Raw genomic sequence first — 19,640 nt, 5'->3', positions numbered from 1 at the left:
AGTCAGCTTACGCACGCGCGGTCGCTCCGTCGTCTGCGACCATCTGGAGAGTAAGGACAAGGTTTTTCGTCAACTCATTTTCATTTACCGTGCAAGCCGTAATGCAGCGCTCGTTCGAACGAAGGACTGCCATCGAGTTTTGTGTGAAACTCGGCAAGTCTGCAGTGGAAACTTTTCCTATGATAAAGACGGCTTTTGGTGATAATTGTTTGTCAGAACGTCAAGTTTACCGGGGCACAAGGTATTTTTAGAAGGTTGTGAAGAGGTCAGCGATGAAGCCCGCGCTGTACCGCCATCAATGACCATCACCGACGAAAATGTGACGCGTGCGAGATATCTTTTGTACTTAGACTCTCGTTTGAGTGTCCGTTTACTGGCACAGACAGTAAACATTCCAAAAAGTACCGTTCACGAGATTTTGACGAAAATTTTTCAGATGTGAAAAGTGTGCACGAGGATCTTGCGCAAAATGTCAATGGACGACCAACAATCGAGCCGAGTTGAAACGTGCCAGGAGGTTTGGGACTTGTGCGAAAGTGACCCCCACGTTTTGGACAATGTCATCACAGGTGACAAGACTTGGGTGTTTGAATACGACCCCGAAACAAAAAGGCAAAGTGCCAAGTGGCACAGCTCGGCGACCCCTCTCCCCAAGAAGGCCAGAATTAGCAAGTCAAAGGTCAAGACCATGCTGATTGTGTTCTTTGACATCAGTGGCCTTGTCCACCATGAGTTTGTACCCCATATGACACAACCGTGAACGCCAAATTCTACGTGAAAGTGCTCAAGCGACTCAAACGAAGGTATCATCGCACCCGGCCTGATATCGGGGGCGATTGGAAACTTCACCATGACAACGCGCCATGCAGCCTGCACCGCCTTCCTCGTGACCCGCTTCCTGGCCGATTGAAAGATGCCAACGGTTCCCCAGCCATCCTACAGTCCTGACGTGGCTCTCCCAGGCTTCTTCTTTCTGCGCTTGAAAATTCCCATGAAAGGACGTCATTTCGTGACAGTTGGCAAAGTCGAAAAGGCTTGCACCAAGGCTCAAGGGACATTCCTATGGAGGCCTACCGTGACGCCTTCGATGGTTGGAAATCTTGCTAAAGGCAATGTAACGACGCAGGAGGAGCCTATTTTGAAACATTTTGTTGTGTTGTACCGATCTGATCAATCATTTCTTTTTAATCGACTCACTGACATTACTTTTCGGACAAACCCTGTATAAATAATAACAGCTAACAGCTATACTAAGAACTACGCACGGGCAACTTTTTTTAACTGTAGCACTCATTGTGATCACAGTTACACGTTGACAATATCCAGTACGAGCACAGTATCGTTCGTACACTACACGCTTTTCATTGTAACTTCGCAGTTTTATTACCGTACATTAAGCATAGTAGGGTCAAAGCCGCTGGAGCCGTTTGTCTGAGTTGGCGTTCTCGCGGAGCGGGGCGAAGTCTCGAGCAGCGGTTGCGAAGTGGGGGAGCGTAACGTTAGCGGCTAACGCCAGCCCGCGGGCCAAGGATGGCATCGCGTGGGAAACAAAACATGAAGACGCTGGCTCGCGCTCTCAGCTACTACGTATACACCACATAGTTCTTCTTGTAGGTGGCGTCGTGAGTCTTCATACACGGTGATTCGCATATCGTAAACAACTAGCGTAGTGGTTGCCGCGTTGGAGCTCCAAAGCAAACGAAGGTGTCTCAGCCGAACACAAAAAATCTCCTTAAGGAAAACAAGGTGTCTCAATAGAACTCCAAAGACGGACCCGTGCTTACGCATTTATAACGAACCTGCAACAGATCATACCAAATTTTATTTTAAGAAACAATACAGGCTAGATATACCGGGTGTTCAAAATTAAGCATTATGGTTTTCTTAAAATTAGGCTCTGGGAAGCACGTGAAGACCACCTGTGCATATAAGTTATGTGGCCAGGGGGACACAAAGTGAGATGATAATTATCGCTGTCAGCAGCCGAATTGACTAAAATTGAATGATTAACTTTTTATTCACTGCAGTAAGAAACACGACTGCCCCTAAGTTTTCAATACAAACATACCCACTTACTGCAGTCGACAAAAACTAATTGTTCAACTTTAGTTAATTGGGCTGCTCACAGTAATTATTATCATCTCACTTTATGCCCCCCTGGCTACATAATTTATTTGCAAAGGTGGTCTTCGCGTGCCTCCCCGTGCCTAATTTTAAGAAAAGCATAAAGCTTAGTTTTGAACACCCTGTATTAGCAGGCACCGCCGCCAAGCAAATGGCTGTATTGGGTAACGTCCTTTTCCTATAAGCTCGGAGAAACCGATACCTGGCTTCACCACAGGTCTTCTTCCTCGTTCAGGGGATTTACGTGCCAAAACCAGTTATGATTATGAGGCACGCCGTAGTGGAAGGCTCCGAATTAATTTTGACCACCTGGGGTTCTTTAACGTGCACTACAACGCAAGCACACGGGCGTTTTTGCATTTCGCCTCCATCGAAATGCGGCCGCCGCGGCCGGGATTTGATCCCGCGATCTCGTGCTCAGCAGCGCAACGCCTGAGCTGACTGAGCCACCACGGTGGGCTACAGGTGTTGCTCTAGACGTATAAAACGCGGGTTTATCGTGAGCAGAAACGGTGAATTTAGGTAAATAAGTAAGGCTACTATCATCATCATCATCATCATTGACAGAAGCTGACCCCCCCCTCAGAAAAAACCTGGATCCGCCCCTGCACACACACACACACACACACACACACACACACACACAAAAAACGCGCACATACACGCGGAGCAATGCGCATACCAAGAGGACAGCTAGGCAGCCGTCAATTCCATTGCTGTGTTACCACCAGAAGAGAAAGAAGCAAACGTTACATGTCCGCATGCTTTTCATAGCTTATTCGATGTTCATTAAAAAGGCACGCCGCTACTATAGGTCTTTCAAGAAAACCAAGCGTTTGACACATCGTAAGCCACTATCGAGCCCCGCTATACGCAACGCTATTATTTTACAGAAACTGCCATTATGCAGCCACATACTGCCCGGGCCGTGAGGGGTTCCCTTCCGCATTAATTTTCAGCGCATGCACCCAAAGCACAGTTGGCGCGAGTGTTTTGACATTCCCTTCCCATCGAAATGTTGCCACTGTGATCGGACCCACGACCTTGTGCTGAACCACTGCGGCGTCTACAGGGGCGAACTCGATGTACCGCCTATGGTGCAGCGAGGTCAGAGTAAGTGCACTGCAAATACGATCTCCGTTTCGGCGAGTGCATTTCGATGCAAATCCGTCCCTTTTGGCTTCTCGGAATAGGGAAGTTCCTCGACTGTGGTCTGCGGTCCGGCTGGTCACCGTCCATCGAAGGAGCATTCGAGACGCCTGGCGAGTCACCTGTAATGATGGATTTGTGGAGTCCTTCAGATTGATGCTCAACAAATAAAAGAAATTTAAAGCAGGGAAACAGGGTTGACTTTCAACCGGACTTGATGCTTCGGCTGTCCCTATGCTGTAAGGATCCCATGCTTCCGCATACATACCCACATGTGCGTACGGTTTCTATATTCTTGTATGGAGTGGGTGATAACGTTCTTTATTGAGGTCCTAAAGAGAAAGAATTAAAGCGGGGCCGGAGGCCCCGCCAATCAATCCCCCAGATCGGGGCCGGTAGACAGAGTCCTTGGGCGACGGCCCGGGCCCTCTGGATTTCTTGTATGGAAATGATGCTCACCTGACTGAGTCCGCATCATTTACATGTAAATAACCAGAAAACATGTGTAATTATAAGAATTAATGCAAAAAACGTTTCACTACAGGGACGGCTTAGATATGGCAGCAACGCAACCTAAGGTCAAGGTTTATACCATGCAAATAAATAAATAAATTTTCAAGGTGGTCATGTATGATTTTTGTGAGAAGTGGGGGGGGGGGGGGCGAGGGGGGCTATTGGCTAAATGTATTTTTTGTGGGGGGGGGGGGGGGGAGGAGCGAGACTTTCATGATTTCTTCCTTGGGGGCCCGGGGTCGAATTTGTTTGCTGCGGCAGAAATAAGTCGCCTCTTTGCCTATGCGATTTTGGGCAAATCTTGTTCTATGTCCCCAATATTTCGTGAATCTTGTTCCAAGACATATCTTCTCCAGCGCAATTATTTTTTCTTTACTTCACGCCATCCTGTAGAACCTCCGCGCACAATTGAGCCATCTGGCTACTTTTTGTCGATTTTGTTCCTGCAACATTTGTTACAACCATATACTGTTTTCAGTCCGAGCCAAATGATAACCAATTAAGTTACTCCACGCTCATGCTCTTTAACCTCGCTTTGCATTTTGGAGAACCGAAAGGCTGCGTTGGCGCGCTTCTGTTGTCACGTGGCTTTGCTGTGATGGCAGTTGGAGCTAACGTACGGATAGATTGGCGCAGATTAAGGTTTCTAGCTCCAAAATGAAACATACACACACATCACTTTTTGTGATATAACACTAGCATTCCTGATATCCTTGCCGGAAACGATGGGTTGAGAGTAGCGGAAGCGCTGCGAAATTCCTCTGCAATCCGCGGGTTCCAAGGGGAAGCCGCACTTCGCAACTCTGATGAGAAATGCGGCAGCAGCAAGAAGGGATTCTGATTGCTCAGCACCGATTTCGCACGCCTACGTACGCCTGCCTTTCGATGAAGCTTGACTATGCAGTGGCATACTTGAGAGGCGTGCATCGCAGGTCCTAAGCTGCCCGTGACGTCCGCGTGACGTCAGGAATACCCGGCGAACACTCGGCGCGCCGATGCTGTTTTCGGGGTGGGAGTGAGAACGAGTAAAATGGGAGAGGGACCCTCCCCCCTCTCTCTCTTCGAATCTGGAAGCATCAGAACGCCGTCTAAGAAAAAAGCGGAACTCGATGACGTCAACCTCTTCGTCCGCGGCCTCTCGTTTCGACGGCCTTATTTTCTGAGGGAAACATCGCCTTCGTCTTCATATAGCGTGAAGCGCAAAATTCCTCTTTGTCACTGCTAAACCAATATGAATGAAATGTGCTGTATATGAGTAAGACGTACACATCTAGTATTGGTAAGTCCGAAAACTTTAAAGAATTGAAGCATCAGTATTACAAATTTAACTCCCCACTAAACACAGATATCGCGGCTGTGTAAACTGCACTTTTTAGAACGCAGCGGCAAAACTGCGACTTGTCAGTTTTGTGCGTAGTTTCGTGTGCATAACTTGGGGCACAAGGAATTGTGCTTAACTTGTGACAAACGTCTTAAGTACGTCGACAGCGCAATCAGGGCACTTATCAGTGGCGCACCGACGGGGGGGGGGGGGGGGGGGGGGTTGTAACCCTTCCTGAGGCCGAGTTAACCCCCCTTTTGTTTAACCCCTTTTCTTTCCTTGCGCCTTCGAGTACTGCAACTAAGATGTAAGACGCGCAATCGTCTGCACACTCGCAAACTTGCGCAAAAAGCGAATTTTTTTTACAATTTCCCGTGAAGAAATTGAAATTAGTGCTGTTTAGATGGTATTGGCAAACTAAGGCAAGCTGTCAACCCCCCCCCCCCCCTCCCCCCGGCAGAGATCCTGGGTGCGCTACTGGCATTTATCGTTCACTTTCAGTCGGTTCACACGGACCTTGATCACTGAAAGGGCAGTCCGTGGGCACTTTTTGTGCATTATCGGGGTACATTCCGTGTACTTCTCGTGGAGATGTCGAACAGTTGCATGTAACGTATCACTTTGTGCACTTTTGGTGGGCTTTCGGGCACTGCTTTGTGCGCACTCCTCGGACACAGTTCGGGCTATTCTCGAGCACTTCTCGGGATCTTTTCGTTTACATTTTTGGCACCCCACGGGCACTCTTCTCTCCTTCTCAATAGAAGGAACGAAAGCTGTCGAGTCGTCCGAGCATGCGGCCCGGTGACAGAATTTCAAAAGTGGTACAATTTTGCTTTATAATATACTGAGCGTCGAAATTCAAGAGAATGATTACGAATGTAGCCCGGCCGATCTTGTCTTTAGCTTAGAGGCTGTAAAGCTTTCGACAATGGCTGTGGTGGACGCGACGAATTTACTTTGCATGAATGTGTAGGACAACGAATGATTTTATGCGAAATGATTAAGCACGATTTATACCAAGACATCATCATCATTATTATTATTATTATTATTATTATTATTATTATTATTATTATTATTATTATTATTATTATTATTATTATTATTATTATTATTATTATTATTATTATTATTATTATTATTATTATTATTATTATTAAAATTGTGGTGTCTCGGACACTGCTGATGCCTTTGATGGTATCCCTCCCGCACGTGTACTTGTCCCTGTTCTCGCAAGCATCTTCAGCGGTTCCAGTATCTTAAGCATCTTCAAGAAAGTCTAGTACGCGTCCTAGCGCTTGGGTAGTGCCCGTACACAGATTGGGTGCTAGAAGTGCAGTTAGACGTAATAGTTCAGCGGAAACCCGCTAGGTGGAGAGGCTAGCCACTGTGAGGCTTTTCTTTCGAGGAACCCGTATACGGGTTTCCTTTGCAGCAATTGCTACGATTGGGTGGATGTCTCATTTTTCATTTAGCAGTGCAGTTACTATGAATACCGGCCTATATCTATCCTCCGCGCTCCGTCAAAAGTGTTTCAATCTGTATTGCATTCCTTGTTTTCTGTTAGTACTAAGAACATTTTAATAGACTAACAGCATGGCTTTGTATCAGGGCGCTCCACAACAACGAACTTGACCCATGCTTCTAATGTGGTACATAGTAAAGGCCAATTAGACTCTCTTTACGGTGACCTGAGTAAAGCATTTGGTGTAGTTTGCCATAATGATTTTTTTTTCATTAATGTAGCACTTTCTATATGTACGTCGGTGACCACATCAGTGCCGGACACACTTTCTAATCTAATCACTCCTTTACAAAACTCTGTTGCGCTTCTGCAAACTACTACTCATGAAATAGCTTCATTAATTCATAAGGTAAAAAATCATGTTTCACCTGGACATGATGGTATGCTAGCAGTACCTTTGAAGCATGCATCTTCTTTAATATGTGACACCTTGTGTTACATCGCAAATCGTATGTTAGAAAACGGACTGTACCCAGATCAGCTGAAGACAGCGCGCGTATGTCCAGTTTATAAAAGTGGGGGAAAGAATTACCTATCTAATTATAGGTCGACCCATTTCTGTTCTACCCGTTTTGCCAAAAGTATTTGAAGGTGTCATTAATACTCGTATCGAAAATTTTTGCAACAAGTACAATATTATTACTTCCTCGCAGTATGGATTCCTGAAAAACAAATCAACTGAGCAGGCACTGGTAACAGTAAAAGACAAAGTTATTAAGAACATCGAAATGAAACGGTACACTCTTGGCCTTTTCTTAAATTTTCGAAAGGCATTCGATTGCGTTCATCACAACACCGTGCTACGCAAGCTTAACAGTTATGGCATACGTTGTGTTGGATATGACTTGCTAAATAACAAATTGCAGTATGTTCAGGTCAATGGCGTACCCTCAGAGAAATTGGTGGCGTTCCTCAAGGATCAATATTAGGGCCGTTATTGTTTTTAGTATACATAAATGATATCGCTAACATATCCGAATCGCCTAATCTGGTCATGTACGCTGACGATACAATATATTTTTTCATCTCGCTCCTTGTCCCAAATTGAGGCTACGGCAAATGCTTATTTGAGAAAGCTACATAACTGGTTACTGACTAATAGGCTAAGCCTTAATTTATCAACGATAAACTACATTGTTTTTCATCCTATTAATACAGTAGAAAGTATCATTCCGAAAGTTGTCTACGAGCATATTGAATTAAAGCGAGTTTCAAACCAGAAATTTCTTGTTGTTTGGGTCAATGAGAATCTTTCTTGAAATTATCACGCCACCAAATTAATGTCTGATCTAAGTAAAACAGTCGGTTGTTTGTATAAGGCATCTCATTTGTTGCCCCCCTGGTTAAAGATATATCCATGTATTAGGCACTTTAGTACTCAAGGTTATCATACTGCATTCTTGTTTGGGGAACTACGACGTCCAACAATTACCTTAAACTAATTTCAACTCAGAAACGCTCTTTGCGCGCTATTGAGGGGTTTCATGGCAGACCTTCAGATTTACCTACGTCACCGCCATTTCAGAAACATGGCATCCATAAAGTAAAAGATGTATATAATTTCTATCTAATTAAGTACCTCCGTCGTCATCAGTTGTTCTTTTCTTGTCTGGATAATTCCAGCAGCCGATATGCATGCTTTCCGCACGAAACGTAAACTTGTTCCAACCACACGCACCAATTACGGCAAGCAAACACTAAGCTACCAAATTCCCACGGTAATAAATCAATTTCCCTTTAAAACTGAATATTACCTTCCACAAAAACGTTTTAAATCTACCATTAAAAACGCCTACAAACGGAATGATATATTTATTCAGTCGTTAGTCTTTGTATTTATTTTACAACCTTTGAGATGTTTTTCTCTTACGCGCATGTTGCCAGCTTTGTGATATTGTTTCTGTGTTTTATGACTGACATTTTTTTATATTTGTAAAAAAGTTATTACGTATCTTTGTACCGCCCATACGATAAGTTGTGTATGCTATTTGGTTATTCTTTTCTTGTACAAATGTCATGCTTGTTAACTTACGGCGTCATGCTTTTTACAAGGCTTGTGAAATTAATTGTGAAATTGTTGTGAAGGGCTTGTGCACAATGGCAGCTGTTCTACGGGTGACCAGGGCCTTGTCAGGCTCTTGCCTTTTTTGTCTTGGCGCTCTCTTTTCGTCGAAAAGAAATAAACTTTCACTTTCATAAGCTTATTACAAAGCTCATGCAAATGGACATACCTTCTTCCATCGCTGCCCTGGTATCTAATTACCTAATCATGCTGCGTTGGCATTAAGGGACAGAGCTCTGTTAGCTATAAGGTCGCTAGCGGAGTTCCCCAGGGATTTGTTTCTGATCCTCTTCTCTTCATACTGTTCATAAATAACATTTCGTTAGCTATTCAACGCTCTTAATTCCTTCTGTATACTGACGACCCAAAGCTATTTAAGATTTACCAGCGTTCACTACTGCATTGACCTCCAAAAGGACGGTTTTTTTTTCGCTTTCAAGCTGGTGCAGAGATAATAGCTACTCTTTAATGCTTCCAAAACTATGGCATTATACCCGGAAAACACATCATGTGCAATTTGCATACACCCTTCGGGATGCTCCATTGCCAAGGGTCAATGAAATTAAATATATTGGTGTGTACTTCGGCAAAACGATAAGCTTCTCTTCGCACTCTAAATTCTTGGTATTGTTTGTCGTATATCGCATGACTCCCCTGCTGCCTTTCTGAAATTGTATTCTACTGTGTGGCTTCCACTACTAGAGTATTCCTCTGTAGTTTGGGGCGGAACGTGCAAATCTAATTCTGTCCTAATTGAACGCGTCCAAAATAAATTGATATCTATTTCAAAGCACCGCTTTTGCCGTTCTGTGAACAATATTTCAAACCTCTCAAATATACCCCTAAAATCAAGACGTACTAAATCAGACCTTCTATTCCTCTATAAGGTGGTCCATGGCAGTATGCATTGTCCAGAGCTTCTCGATCGTGTACGATTTTCCGTGCCGTAAATATATACAAGACAGCATGCATTCCGCGTTTTCTGTGCGGCCTTGTTGTATTAAAGATTGTCCTTTGGCTCGACAAAAAAAAAAAAAAAAAAAAAAAAAAAAAAAAAAAAAAAACGTAATGCGTATTCTGCCTGTATTGGCATATTTCATAGTTCGTTTACTGTGTTTTGTATATGCGTACGTAATCATGTTGTATGATAACCTCACTTTTACGACCGCCTCCTTCTTTTGTGATTTACAATGTTTCTCTATATCTCACATTACTTTGTCTACCAGCCACATTTGTCTTCTCTGTACATTTTGTCTCGCGTATTAACTTTTAAATGTACCAGTCCAAAGGCTCCGTAGCTGTTCATGGGCACTATAATGAACATTTGATTGATTGATTGATTGATTGATTGAAAATTCGAATAGACAATGTTAAATAATATGCGGACTGTGGCAGACTTCGAACATAACTTACATGACAAGATCAGTGTTCAGTTAAGTAATTAACAATCTCATTATTTAATTTGCAAATTAATAACCTTAGGGCACTTATTACGATTGCAAAAATACGCCAAATGATAACGGATTCAGTCAGCGGAAATTTGAAGCTAAAGCCAGTCTCGTGATGTCCGGCCCCAAATCTTGGATTGGTGTTGCCCATAGTTTTGTCCCTGAGCGCACGAATTATTTTATGCGAAGTTATCAACTGGAATACTGTGTAGCACAATTTGCGGAACTTATTTCTCGATCGAAGTAGGTTTTGTGAAGGGACTTATGCTGATAAGATATGGCTTCGCTACTTAGCAGCTAGTGATTGGCTATAGTTGATTATTCATGACTTAGTTCAAAGTAGCACACAATCATTAAACACCGACACAGGAAATGAGGACACAGCTCTCCGTGTTTGTCCTAATTCCTTCTGTTCGTGTTTTTCAAGTGCGCTGTCAGGTAATTACCAGTATGATTATTATTGTTTCTTGCGTGTGCGCCTCTTCGAGTCAATCTGATCTGAAGAGATCGAATTGCGCTACATGCGACGGGCGATCTTTCAGAAATCAGTTTCGAAGTATGGAAGAAGACAACCGCAGTCGTATATAGTGGTATGTTGTTTTCAACTGCCACTTTCGTTACGACATTTCGTTAAAACAAAACAGAGTGGTTCGAGCGACTGTTCGCCACACCCGAAAGCAGCCGAACTTGAGTTGCCGATTCTGAGTTGATTTCGAATATTTACAGGCTTCTTGTTCCCATGGCACCCGACTCTCGCGGTGTTGGCGGTAAGTGTCTTCCTGTACATTCCCATGCAGACATGCTTTATTTTCGTTAGCTTTGCGGGTGCATGCTGCGACGCGAGGTGTAAAACAAATAGAAAGAAAACTTTTGTTTCTCTGTCGTGCGTGTTTCTCCTCGTCTTTTATTGAGCTTAAGTTTGTCTTGGCCTTAAACATGCACCAACTCGCCAAGTTGTCTTCAAAGCTAAATAATTGACCTAAGCATACCCTTCATTCAATGCCTCGTGCAACACAGAAATGCTCTTGATAAATGTCAATCTTTTTCCCAGTCGGTTTCGCTTCCAATGAACATATGCAAGTGAAATAATTGTTCGCATTGCCCTCACAAAAAAAAAAAAAATCCTTTACTAAAGATTTTATCGTTTGACTAGATAAAGTCGAAGAGTAGCTTCAATGTGCTCAAACGCATTAGCCATCGAAGATGAACAGAGAAAATTATTAACGCTACTCTAATAATTACTACCCGGATGACTGCGTAAGTTACCCCTCATCTAGAGGCCACCACTCTGGACACTCGAATAGCTACCATAACGCCACCGTGAGTTAATCTGGCCTAACTTTAAAATTATTGTGCAGCTAAATATACACCCCGTGTACACGTGAAGGAACTTACTTTTTTCGAGTACTTTTCAATTCGGTTAAGTCGCCTGATTCTGTCACATTGTGTCATTTCTGCGAGGGTGTTCACACTTACTTCTTTGCTTATCTTTTTCTAATCTATGTTTTCCCTCTCCGCCAGGTGAAGGTAGCCAACTGATGTTGGTTAATTCTCTTACAAAAACGGATTTAAACAAGTTATAGACCGTCTATAAACCATTCTGTAGGGTTTGTCTATAGAAATTCTGTAAATAATAGTCAATAAAAAGTGAGAGATGATGTCTATAAATAATATAAGATATTCGATAGACCTTTGCGTATAAATATTCAATAGAATACAGTCGGTAAAATTGTAAGGCAGTGCGTTGTTATACTGTCTATAAACCAGTCTATAGAACTTGTCTATAGACAATACTCGATGAAAAGTGTAAGGCCATAAGTATGTCCATAAACTAGTCTATACACAGTATCTAAAATTTATCTATAGACGTCCATAGATTTTGTCTACAGACAGTTGATCAGCCATATAGACAAGCGTCAATAAAATTTCTATAGACTGTCTCCATAAATGCTGTAAGGGAGCCTCCCTGCCTCTCTTTCTCTTGTGTCCTTACACACGCCGTTTCACTTTGCTCTTTGTTTTTCGATAAAAGCGAATGTACAGGTATACCCACCAGGGGAATTCAGTGGCCGCGGTGTTCTGCAGCAAAACGCGAGGTTGCGGGTCCGATTCCCTGCCCCAGTGGCCGCATTCCCATGGGGGCTCACTGTGAGAACGCATATGGGTGCACATCAAAGAACCCCAGGTGGTCTACATTAATCTTACGGCGCGTCTCTCGTAGGACCTGCTATTGCTTTGGAACGTTATCCCTGTAATGCCGAAACACAGTTACACATGAAGGAAATTTGCTTGGTCACCTTTATTTCTAACCATGGAAATTGCATTTGTACGAAGAAAAAGAAATAATGAAGTGTTATTCGCGTCGAAAACTAATTAGTACAGTAATTCATTAGTCATTTGTGTGCTGCGCTGTTCACAAGTGTAAACTCGCTCCAGCGTACCAAAAACGCTAGTATATGTAGTATGCGTTATGTTTCCCCCGCTTAAATCAGGATGTTGAGGTATCAAACTCCGCGTAGCATAACTGATCGGTTAAAATGACTCTGCCGCCGCAGTACGGCCTGATCACTCAGCCGGCCGTGCTGCTGGTGCGCTTGGGCCGCACGAGGCTGCACTGGGCACTGCAAGCGGCTTCGACGGCGTGCGCCCTGCTCGGCTGCTGGGCCGCGTTCGTCCACAAGGCGGCGCTGGGCAAGCCGCACTTCAGCACGTGGCACTCGTGGACGGGACTCGCCGCGCTGCTGCTCACCTTGCTCGAGGCGGCCGTCGGAGTGGGCGCCATGACGCTCCGCACTTCCACGGTGACCGATCTGTTCTTCCTTATTAGGCACTGTTGATCCTCACTGGGGCGTAACCTTGTCACGCACCAGTAGTCTGCGCGCACGGTGCAAATTGTTGTCTAGAATACATACGCGTTTCAGCTTCCCACATAGCATTTACCGAGAGGAAAACAACGGGGACACTCTTGAAAAGTGCGCTCGAGATTGATAACGGTTCTTGTTGTGACGTTATTAAAGGGTTTATCGTCTTAACAGCAGGGTGCTGAGGGCTGACGGCGGAGGCCTTATTCTGATGGTGGCGAAAGAAGAATGTCTGCGCACCTGCTGTAACTTTTAGCAAATCACACGTGCTTTACCGAGTAGTAAGGTGGAAAGCTGGGCGAGTTGGAAGTGGTGCATTCTTTGTTTCAGCGCAGAAAACGACGGCAACGCAAAAAGGAATGACACAGGACGAGCGCTGCCTAACTCTTCCGTATGTCTAACACGTTAGACAGCGCTTGTCATGTGTCCTTCCTTTTTGTGTTACCGTCGTTTTCCGCGCCGATCCAAAGAATTCAATTTACGGAGTATGCACTGCAAACCGATTTGCACCGCTTTCTGTCCACAATTCGCACCACTACACCCTTTACGGGTGTAAGACTGCGAGTTATAGACTCTTTTCACGGCGATTCCGCGGGCGCCGAAATTTTGCTTGGTCACAGTGACGCGTCCATTGCTTGCCTCAACTGCCTCCGTGTTTTCAGTGGATGGGCATGACGCCGCAGTGCGGCTCAGCAAACCTCTGTTTCAGCGTAGACGGCGACTAGGTAGACGACACGGAGCTTTGACCTAGCTTCAAGGGACATGTAAGCGCTTTCAGAGCTCACGCCTTGTCAAAACGGCGTTAGCGGCGTTTACGGTGCTTGTACTAGAAGCGGGGCTAAAAATGCATTCCAAGTTGTCCAAGCTTTCCGCTTGTGAATTAAATCAATATCGGTTTATTTTGCTGTTCGTTCTTTATTTGGCTAACACGTGGAAGCAGCGGCTTGTCACGTTTCTGACTCAGTAAAGTGACTCGGTGACTCGGTTCTGGCCCAGTAAAGCGCGCGAGGCTTGGAAATTAGATGTTCTGTAACTTTGTAATAGCTTGTAGCAAAGATGTATTATCGCTAGTCACTCGCTTACTCTTTGGACCGTCACGAAACTTTCTGCTTCGATCATTCGTGTGTTGTCGATCTAGTCGCCGTACCGTACCGCTCAGACCACAGCACGCACCGAGATGTGGGATGCACACAGCAGCAGAGCAGGAACGCTAGTCACCCATGCTTCGGAGCATTATATCAAGTGTGAGCCCAATCACTTATTCTTGATACGTTGCCATTGGAGTGTGCGTAAGTGTGCGTGTGAGTTGAGGTGGATGTGTGTAGATGCCGTGCGAGAAACTTACTATACGCCATGCAGCGGCGCTACTCCCTTTCTCACTCTGTAACGAGCGGTTTACTCACTCGTGCCGACGTTCCTGGGTTGAAGTTCGTTCTTTGGAGGTTAGCGAGACAATGCTGGCGGATGAGTGAACTTCTTTTTTTTAATCCTCGGCAAGCCGTGCATCGCGAAAGGCCGGAAACAGGGTCAGTCTTTATGTAGCAATGGTCCGTGGACTTGGTCACGCAGGTTCATTCCATTCCTTAATATGCCAGTCACTATTTTTGCAGCCAACTGCTGCGCACGTCTTCCCTCTACCATTTTACATCTTGCAGCATGAATGGATCACAGTGCGTCAGCGAACACCCAGCTTTAGTTCCGACAGCTGATCGCACATTATACCAAGGCAGAAGCGGTAATGGTTTCGTATTCCTGCTGCTACAGTGACTGCTGCTTTCGCTGAGGCAACGGGCGATGATGATGATGATGATTTATTGGCATCCCCTTTGAAACAGGGCGGCGACATATAGTCACCTAGCCTGCTTGATTTAATCAGCTTTACTATACATATTCTTTATCTAGCATTTTTGTATACCTCTCATTATTTTTTTTCAAAAAATTTACCTTGTACTTCCTCACATCCCGTAAACAGTTTACGTTTACTGACAATCATTCATCTTCCTTGGCCGATGTGCCATCTGGTGTACCTCAAGGTAGCGTGCTGGGTCTGCTATTGTTTCTCATCTACATAAATGATTTGCCGTCCAACATAACATCAGCAATCAGATTATTTGCTGACGATTGCGTAGTTTATCGCAAAATTAAGACACCCGACGACCACTTCGCTCTTCAAAAAGATATAGATGAAATTACGAACTGGTGCACGCATGGCAAATGTCACTAAATACAAAAAAAATCAAATTAATGACCAACAGCCGACATAAAATAAACTCTCTTTGCACTTACTCGCTTAATAACAGTGCTCTCACTGTCGCCCCCTTGTACAAATATATCGGTATCCATATTACAACAAACTTATCATGGAAGGCGCATATAAAACATGCAAAAGCATCCAGCACACTTGGTGACATGCGCCTCCCGGATGCGCACAAACTAGACAATCATATTGCCACCGCTAACACGCACGAAGGGTGCACGCTACCTTTCACTCGCGAAAAAAAAAAAAAATTATACTTCAGGGAAAAGCTCATCCTCAAGTCCATTTAGAAACGACAGATCAACCACAAAACCTAAAAAAAAGAACTAACAAGAACAATCGACAAGATAGCATATGCGAATTGTTAAGAACTGACGCAAAAAGAAAGAAAAAAAAAAGCAGGTGATGATGAAAACGACATGACCAAAGGAATGCAAAGAACTTTAAAGCTCATATATATTGGCCATCGAGAAAAGCAACTTCCCTGTCTGAGAGTAAAATCGAAGGAGAGCTTACGCACTTGTCCCTATGCCTGATGAAGAAAGCCTTAATAATCACGTACTTTTGCCATGACCCCGATTTGATCGAGCTGCTCTGAGCAGTCGCAACTCTTGCAGTGGATATAGCTAAATGCCCACTATTGTTACTCCTTACAAGTTACAGCCAGAACTGTGCACTCGCGCGCGATGATTAATGCAGCGCCCCGTTTGCCCGATGTACACTCTCCCACAAGATAAAGGAATAGGGTCAACAACAGCGGAGACACAATTCGTGAAAATTTTTTGCATGCTTCTTCGCACACTCAGACTTTTTTTTTTTTTTTGTCTGGACATCAGCGAGCAAATCTGTCCCAACCTGCAAGGCGCTGGAAACACTACCTTCACGCCGCACCTGCTCGCGACCTTCTTGACATTGTGGGAGATAATGCGCATGTAACGGGTTAACTTGGACTGGCTTCTTATCCCTTTCCTTCGCCTTAGGGCTGCATTCCTTGCAGTTTTGAAGCAAACTCTCACATTCGATTTATCTGTTGTTTTTAGAATGGACTGGTGGATGAGCTTTTCCCTGTCACATCAATTTTTTTTCGCCAGTGAAAGATATTATGCACACTTCGCGTTAGTTAGCGGTGGCGCTATGATTGTCTAGCTTGTGCGAAACCGGGTGGCGCATGTGATTACGCTTGTCTATGTAAAGGCTTTTTGTCGTTTCACGAAATGACGTTGGTAGTGTGCGCTTTGTCCTGTCCTATTTTTCTTGTGCATCATGCGCAGCCCGTGAATAACTCGGGTTGCGGACACCCTCGATAAAGGAACGCACTGTTTCACCGGTGTTCCGCAGGTGGGCAAGCGGTACCCGTGGCTGAAGTACGCGGCACTGCGGCGCGTCCACCGCGCGTTGGGCCTTTCGGCGCACGGGTTCGCCACCGTCGCCATGGTGGTGGGGCTGCGTTCGCACTACGGCCGCGAGACCCTGGCCAAGGCGCTGCCGCTGGGCGACGCCGGTGCGGTGCAGCTGGCCGTCCAGGCGCTGGCCGCGGCGCCGTTCACCGCCATTGTGCACCAGCTATGGAGGCGCTACTACGGCGCCGACAGATTTCGCAAATAAAGGCATCCTTCTTGGCAACAGTCGCGGGCCCAGTGTTGTACTCGGTTAGTGAACGGTCAATTTCAAAATTTTGGAGTCTGCGAAAGCTTGCAAAATATAAGGCTTGAACAACCAACGTCATCGCCGCGATTGCCACGCCTGCGCCCTTCGCGAGTTCTATTGCAACGCTCAAGAATGGCTTCCGTATATGAGCCTTGACTAGGTCGTGGTTATTCGCTATGTTGTTGATTTGCTGCTGGAATGTTTGCACCACTACCCTCTTTAACGCCCGGTTACGACACTGTGAGTTTGAATGAATGAATCAATTAATCAATCAATCAATCGATAAGTAAGTGACCGTCGTTCAATTGTGCTATAACGCAGCAATTGCTGAGAACCGTGGTGAATTAATGAAATTAAGTCGCCGAGTGCAAACGGCGCTACGGTTTGGTTTGGTGTTGCTCTAAATATTACACTACATCCACAGTAAGCGGGATCGGCTAATAATCAGGTGGGATTCGCAAAATAAATTTAGCGCTGCATAGAAAGCAGATGACTAACGTACGCAATCACTGTACAGAAGCGAGAAGAGGCGCGTTGCGAATCGTCCGAGAGCGTTGCATACGTGTCGCGTTTCATGTTGTGCTGCCTCGTCAGTGCACAGCGCTCTGCGACCACCCGAACGTGAGCGACTGCGTTGTGCGCAGCTCGGATGTTTTGAGAATCGCGTCGGCGTTATACCCTCACTGTACCCTGTAAAGCAAGCCCCCGCGTCGAAACGTTGGCTCTGTAGCCTGACACACCCATCCCTTGTTCGACCACTGTCGATCACTGCATGTGTACACCCAATCTTGCTTGGAATCCCTGTGCTAGAACGATAGGGCGCGGTAAGCAGTTGGCGGAAGTGCGGGGCTCGGAGCTTCGGACCCAGCTGCTTTCCACCCAGAGGAATGTGGTGGGCGAGGCCAAGCGGCGTGCCTTTGTGCACGCCATTTCTCCTGCCCTCCGGAGTACGCGTGGATGCTGCACTTCTGGCGCACATTGCACTCGCCTTCAGCGACGGGTGAGCAGCCGCAGCTGGGAAGGCTCGTCGTGGGACAGAGAGTGCAGCCCGCTTCGTGCGCTTCATTTCCCAATGCGACATATATTGCTTAATTATAAGCTCGCCGTCACCATGGTAACGCTTTACCCCCTCTTATTGAGACGTAAATACTTCCAAAAAGCAAACAGAATGTGTGAGGCTGGCTTCACCTCAGAAAGCATCTTGTTGTGGACAAGCTAACGTTACGAGTGAGCGCTAGTTATATTTTTTTTCTTGTCTTTTTTTTTCTGTTAAAGTAAACGTGAAAATAGGAATGCTTTCCTTATGCAACCGCTTAACTCATTTGAAAGAGTGATGGTGAGATTAAATTCAATATAGCAATTATATAGCAAAGTAAAATGCGACTGTTATGCGTTGAACGGTTGGACGCAAGCAGTTTCCATGTTCGTAACTCTGCGCTATTAAAATTAAATATGCCAATACAGTAAGTAATGAAGACTTTCACCGTAAAAAAGTGCCTCGATATGGTGGCAGGTATTCGCGGCTGTACACTGCGGCCTCACACTTACTGCGAGTGTCTGAAACATTCAATTTAAAAACAAATATGAAGAAAAAAGGTCGGCAGTCTTATTTGTGTAAGTCCACTGCAGCCACTCCGATAGCCGTGGTACTTTATCGGACTCTCACGTCTACTTTGCGTATTTTGCATTGTACCAGTGATTACCCGGTGATTGAACTGTGTGAAACCCTGGTTTTGGTATGTCGGTTACTGTTACCTGTCGGTTATATCTGTACGTGCACATTACTGAGATGGACCTGCTTAGTTCTTGTGCGTTGATTCCAATTCTTTGGTAACGATTACGTACATTACTATCGTTTATTTACGTTTATTCCTGTGTGCATTTTTTCTTTGCTCGTATTCACTCCCGATGCGTTTGTTGTCATTATCCCTTCGTAACGGCTGGTGGGAGCTAGTCAAGCTGGGCTGTCTTCAATGCAGCTTTTTCTACCATCATTCCTCGCGTATGAAAATAAACGGAAATTCAAACTTCACGCAGACTTCGTGACACAACTGCGCCTGCGCACAACTTGGCCGCTGATCTAGGTGCCGTTCAACACCTACTGCACCGTTTCGAGTCGGGAAGAAGCATACGTAACATCTGTTACATTTAAAAAGCATCTATAACATGCCGACTATTACTTTTTCCAAAGCCACAAACGATAACCCGAGCACGCACCTTATCTGGTCCTCACTTATCTTTATTGTGGTGAATACGTTCACCTGTTCCCCTTCATCTCATCTTTCTAGTCCACTCTATCCCACAACCAAAAACGGGGTAGCCAACCAGAGTATTTCTAGTTGAAAGTTCTGTCATTTGATATAGGGGTGTATATTTCCTTGTGTAATATTATACGCAGGTTATGTATATGCATCACCTGCTTGAGCGCCGACACGGACACTTGCAAATGCGACGTTGGTGAGGTCAGTGCGACAACGGAGGATAGCCGCTTACCTAGTCGATCATATACATATATAGTGTCTCAAATTTCTACTGTAACAGCAGTTATCAGCTAGAGGATAGGCTGAACGTGTACGTCTCTTCGCTAGAATTTCTAACGGCTCTCTCTCTCTCTATCTCTCACACACACACACATACACACACACAAATGCGCGCGTGCGCGTAAACACACACAAACGCACAAACAAACAAAAAGAAATTGTGATGTGGTGTGGGTAATTGAAGCATCGCGTG

General features: G+C 45.0%; 1 protein-coding gene across 1 annotated transcript in view; it reads left to right on the top strand.

Annotated features, from left to right (window-relative positions):
* LOC119432017 (transmembrane reductase CYB561D2) overlaps window positions 1-16,885 on the top strand; it is a 19,969-nt gene extending 3,084 nt beyond the window's left edge. The window contains exons 2-4 of the mRNA XM_037699465.2: window positions 10,869-10,909; window positions 12,698-12,943; window positions 16,599-16,885. Of these exons, the coding sequence (XP_037555393.1) occupies window positions 10,869-10,909; window positions 12,698-12,943; window positions 16,599-16,865 (554 nt within the window). The 3' untranslated portion in view covers window positions 16,866-16,885. The remainder of the gene's footprint in view (window positions 1-10,868; window positions 10,910-12,697; window positions 12,944-16,598) is intronic.
* Window positions 16,886-19,640: the final 2,755 nt, after the last annotated feature.

Source organism: Dermacentor silvarum, chromosome 10 (genome assembly GCF_013339745.2).
Source record: "Dermacentor silvarum isolate Dsil-2018 chromosome 10, BIME_Dsil_1.4, whole genome shotgun sequence".
In the NCBI taxonomy this organism is placed as follows: domain Eukaryota; kingdom Metazoa; phylum Arthropoda; class Arachnida; order Ixodida; family Ixodidae; genus Dermacentor; species Dermacentor silvarum.
This window is presented reverse-complemented; position numbering and strand designations above follow the sequence as displayed.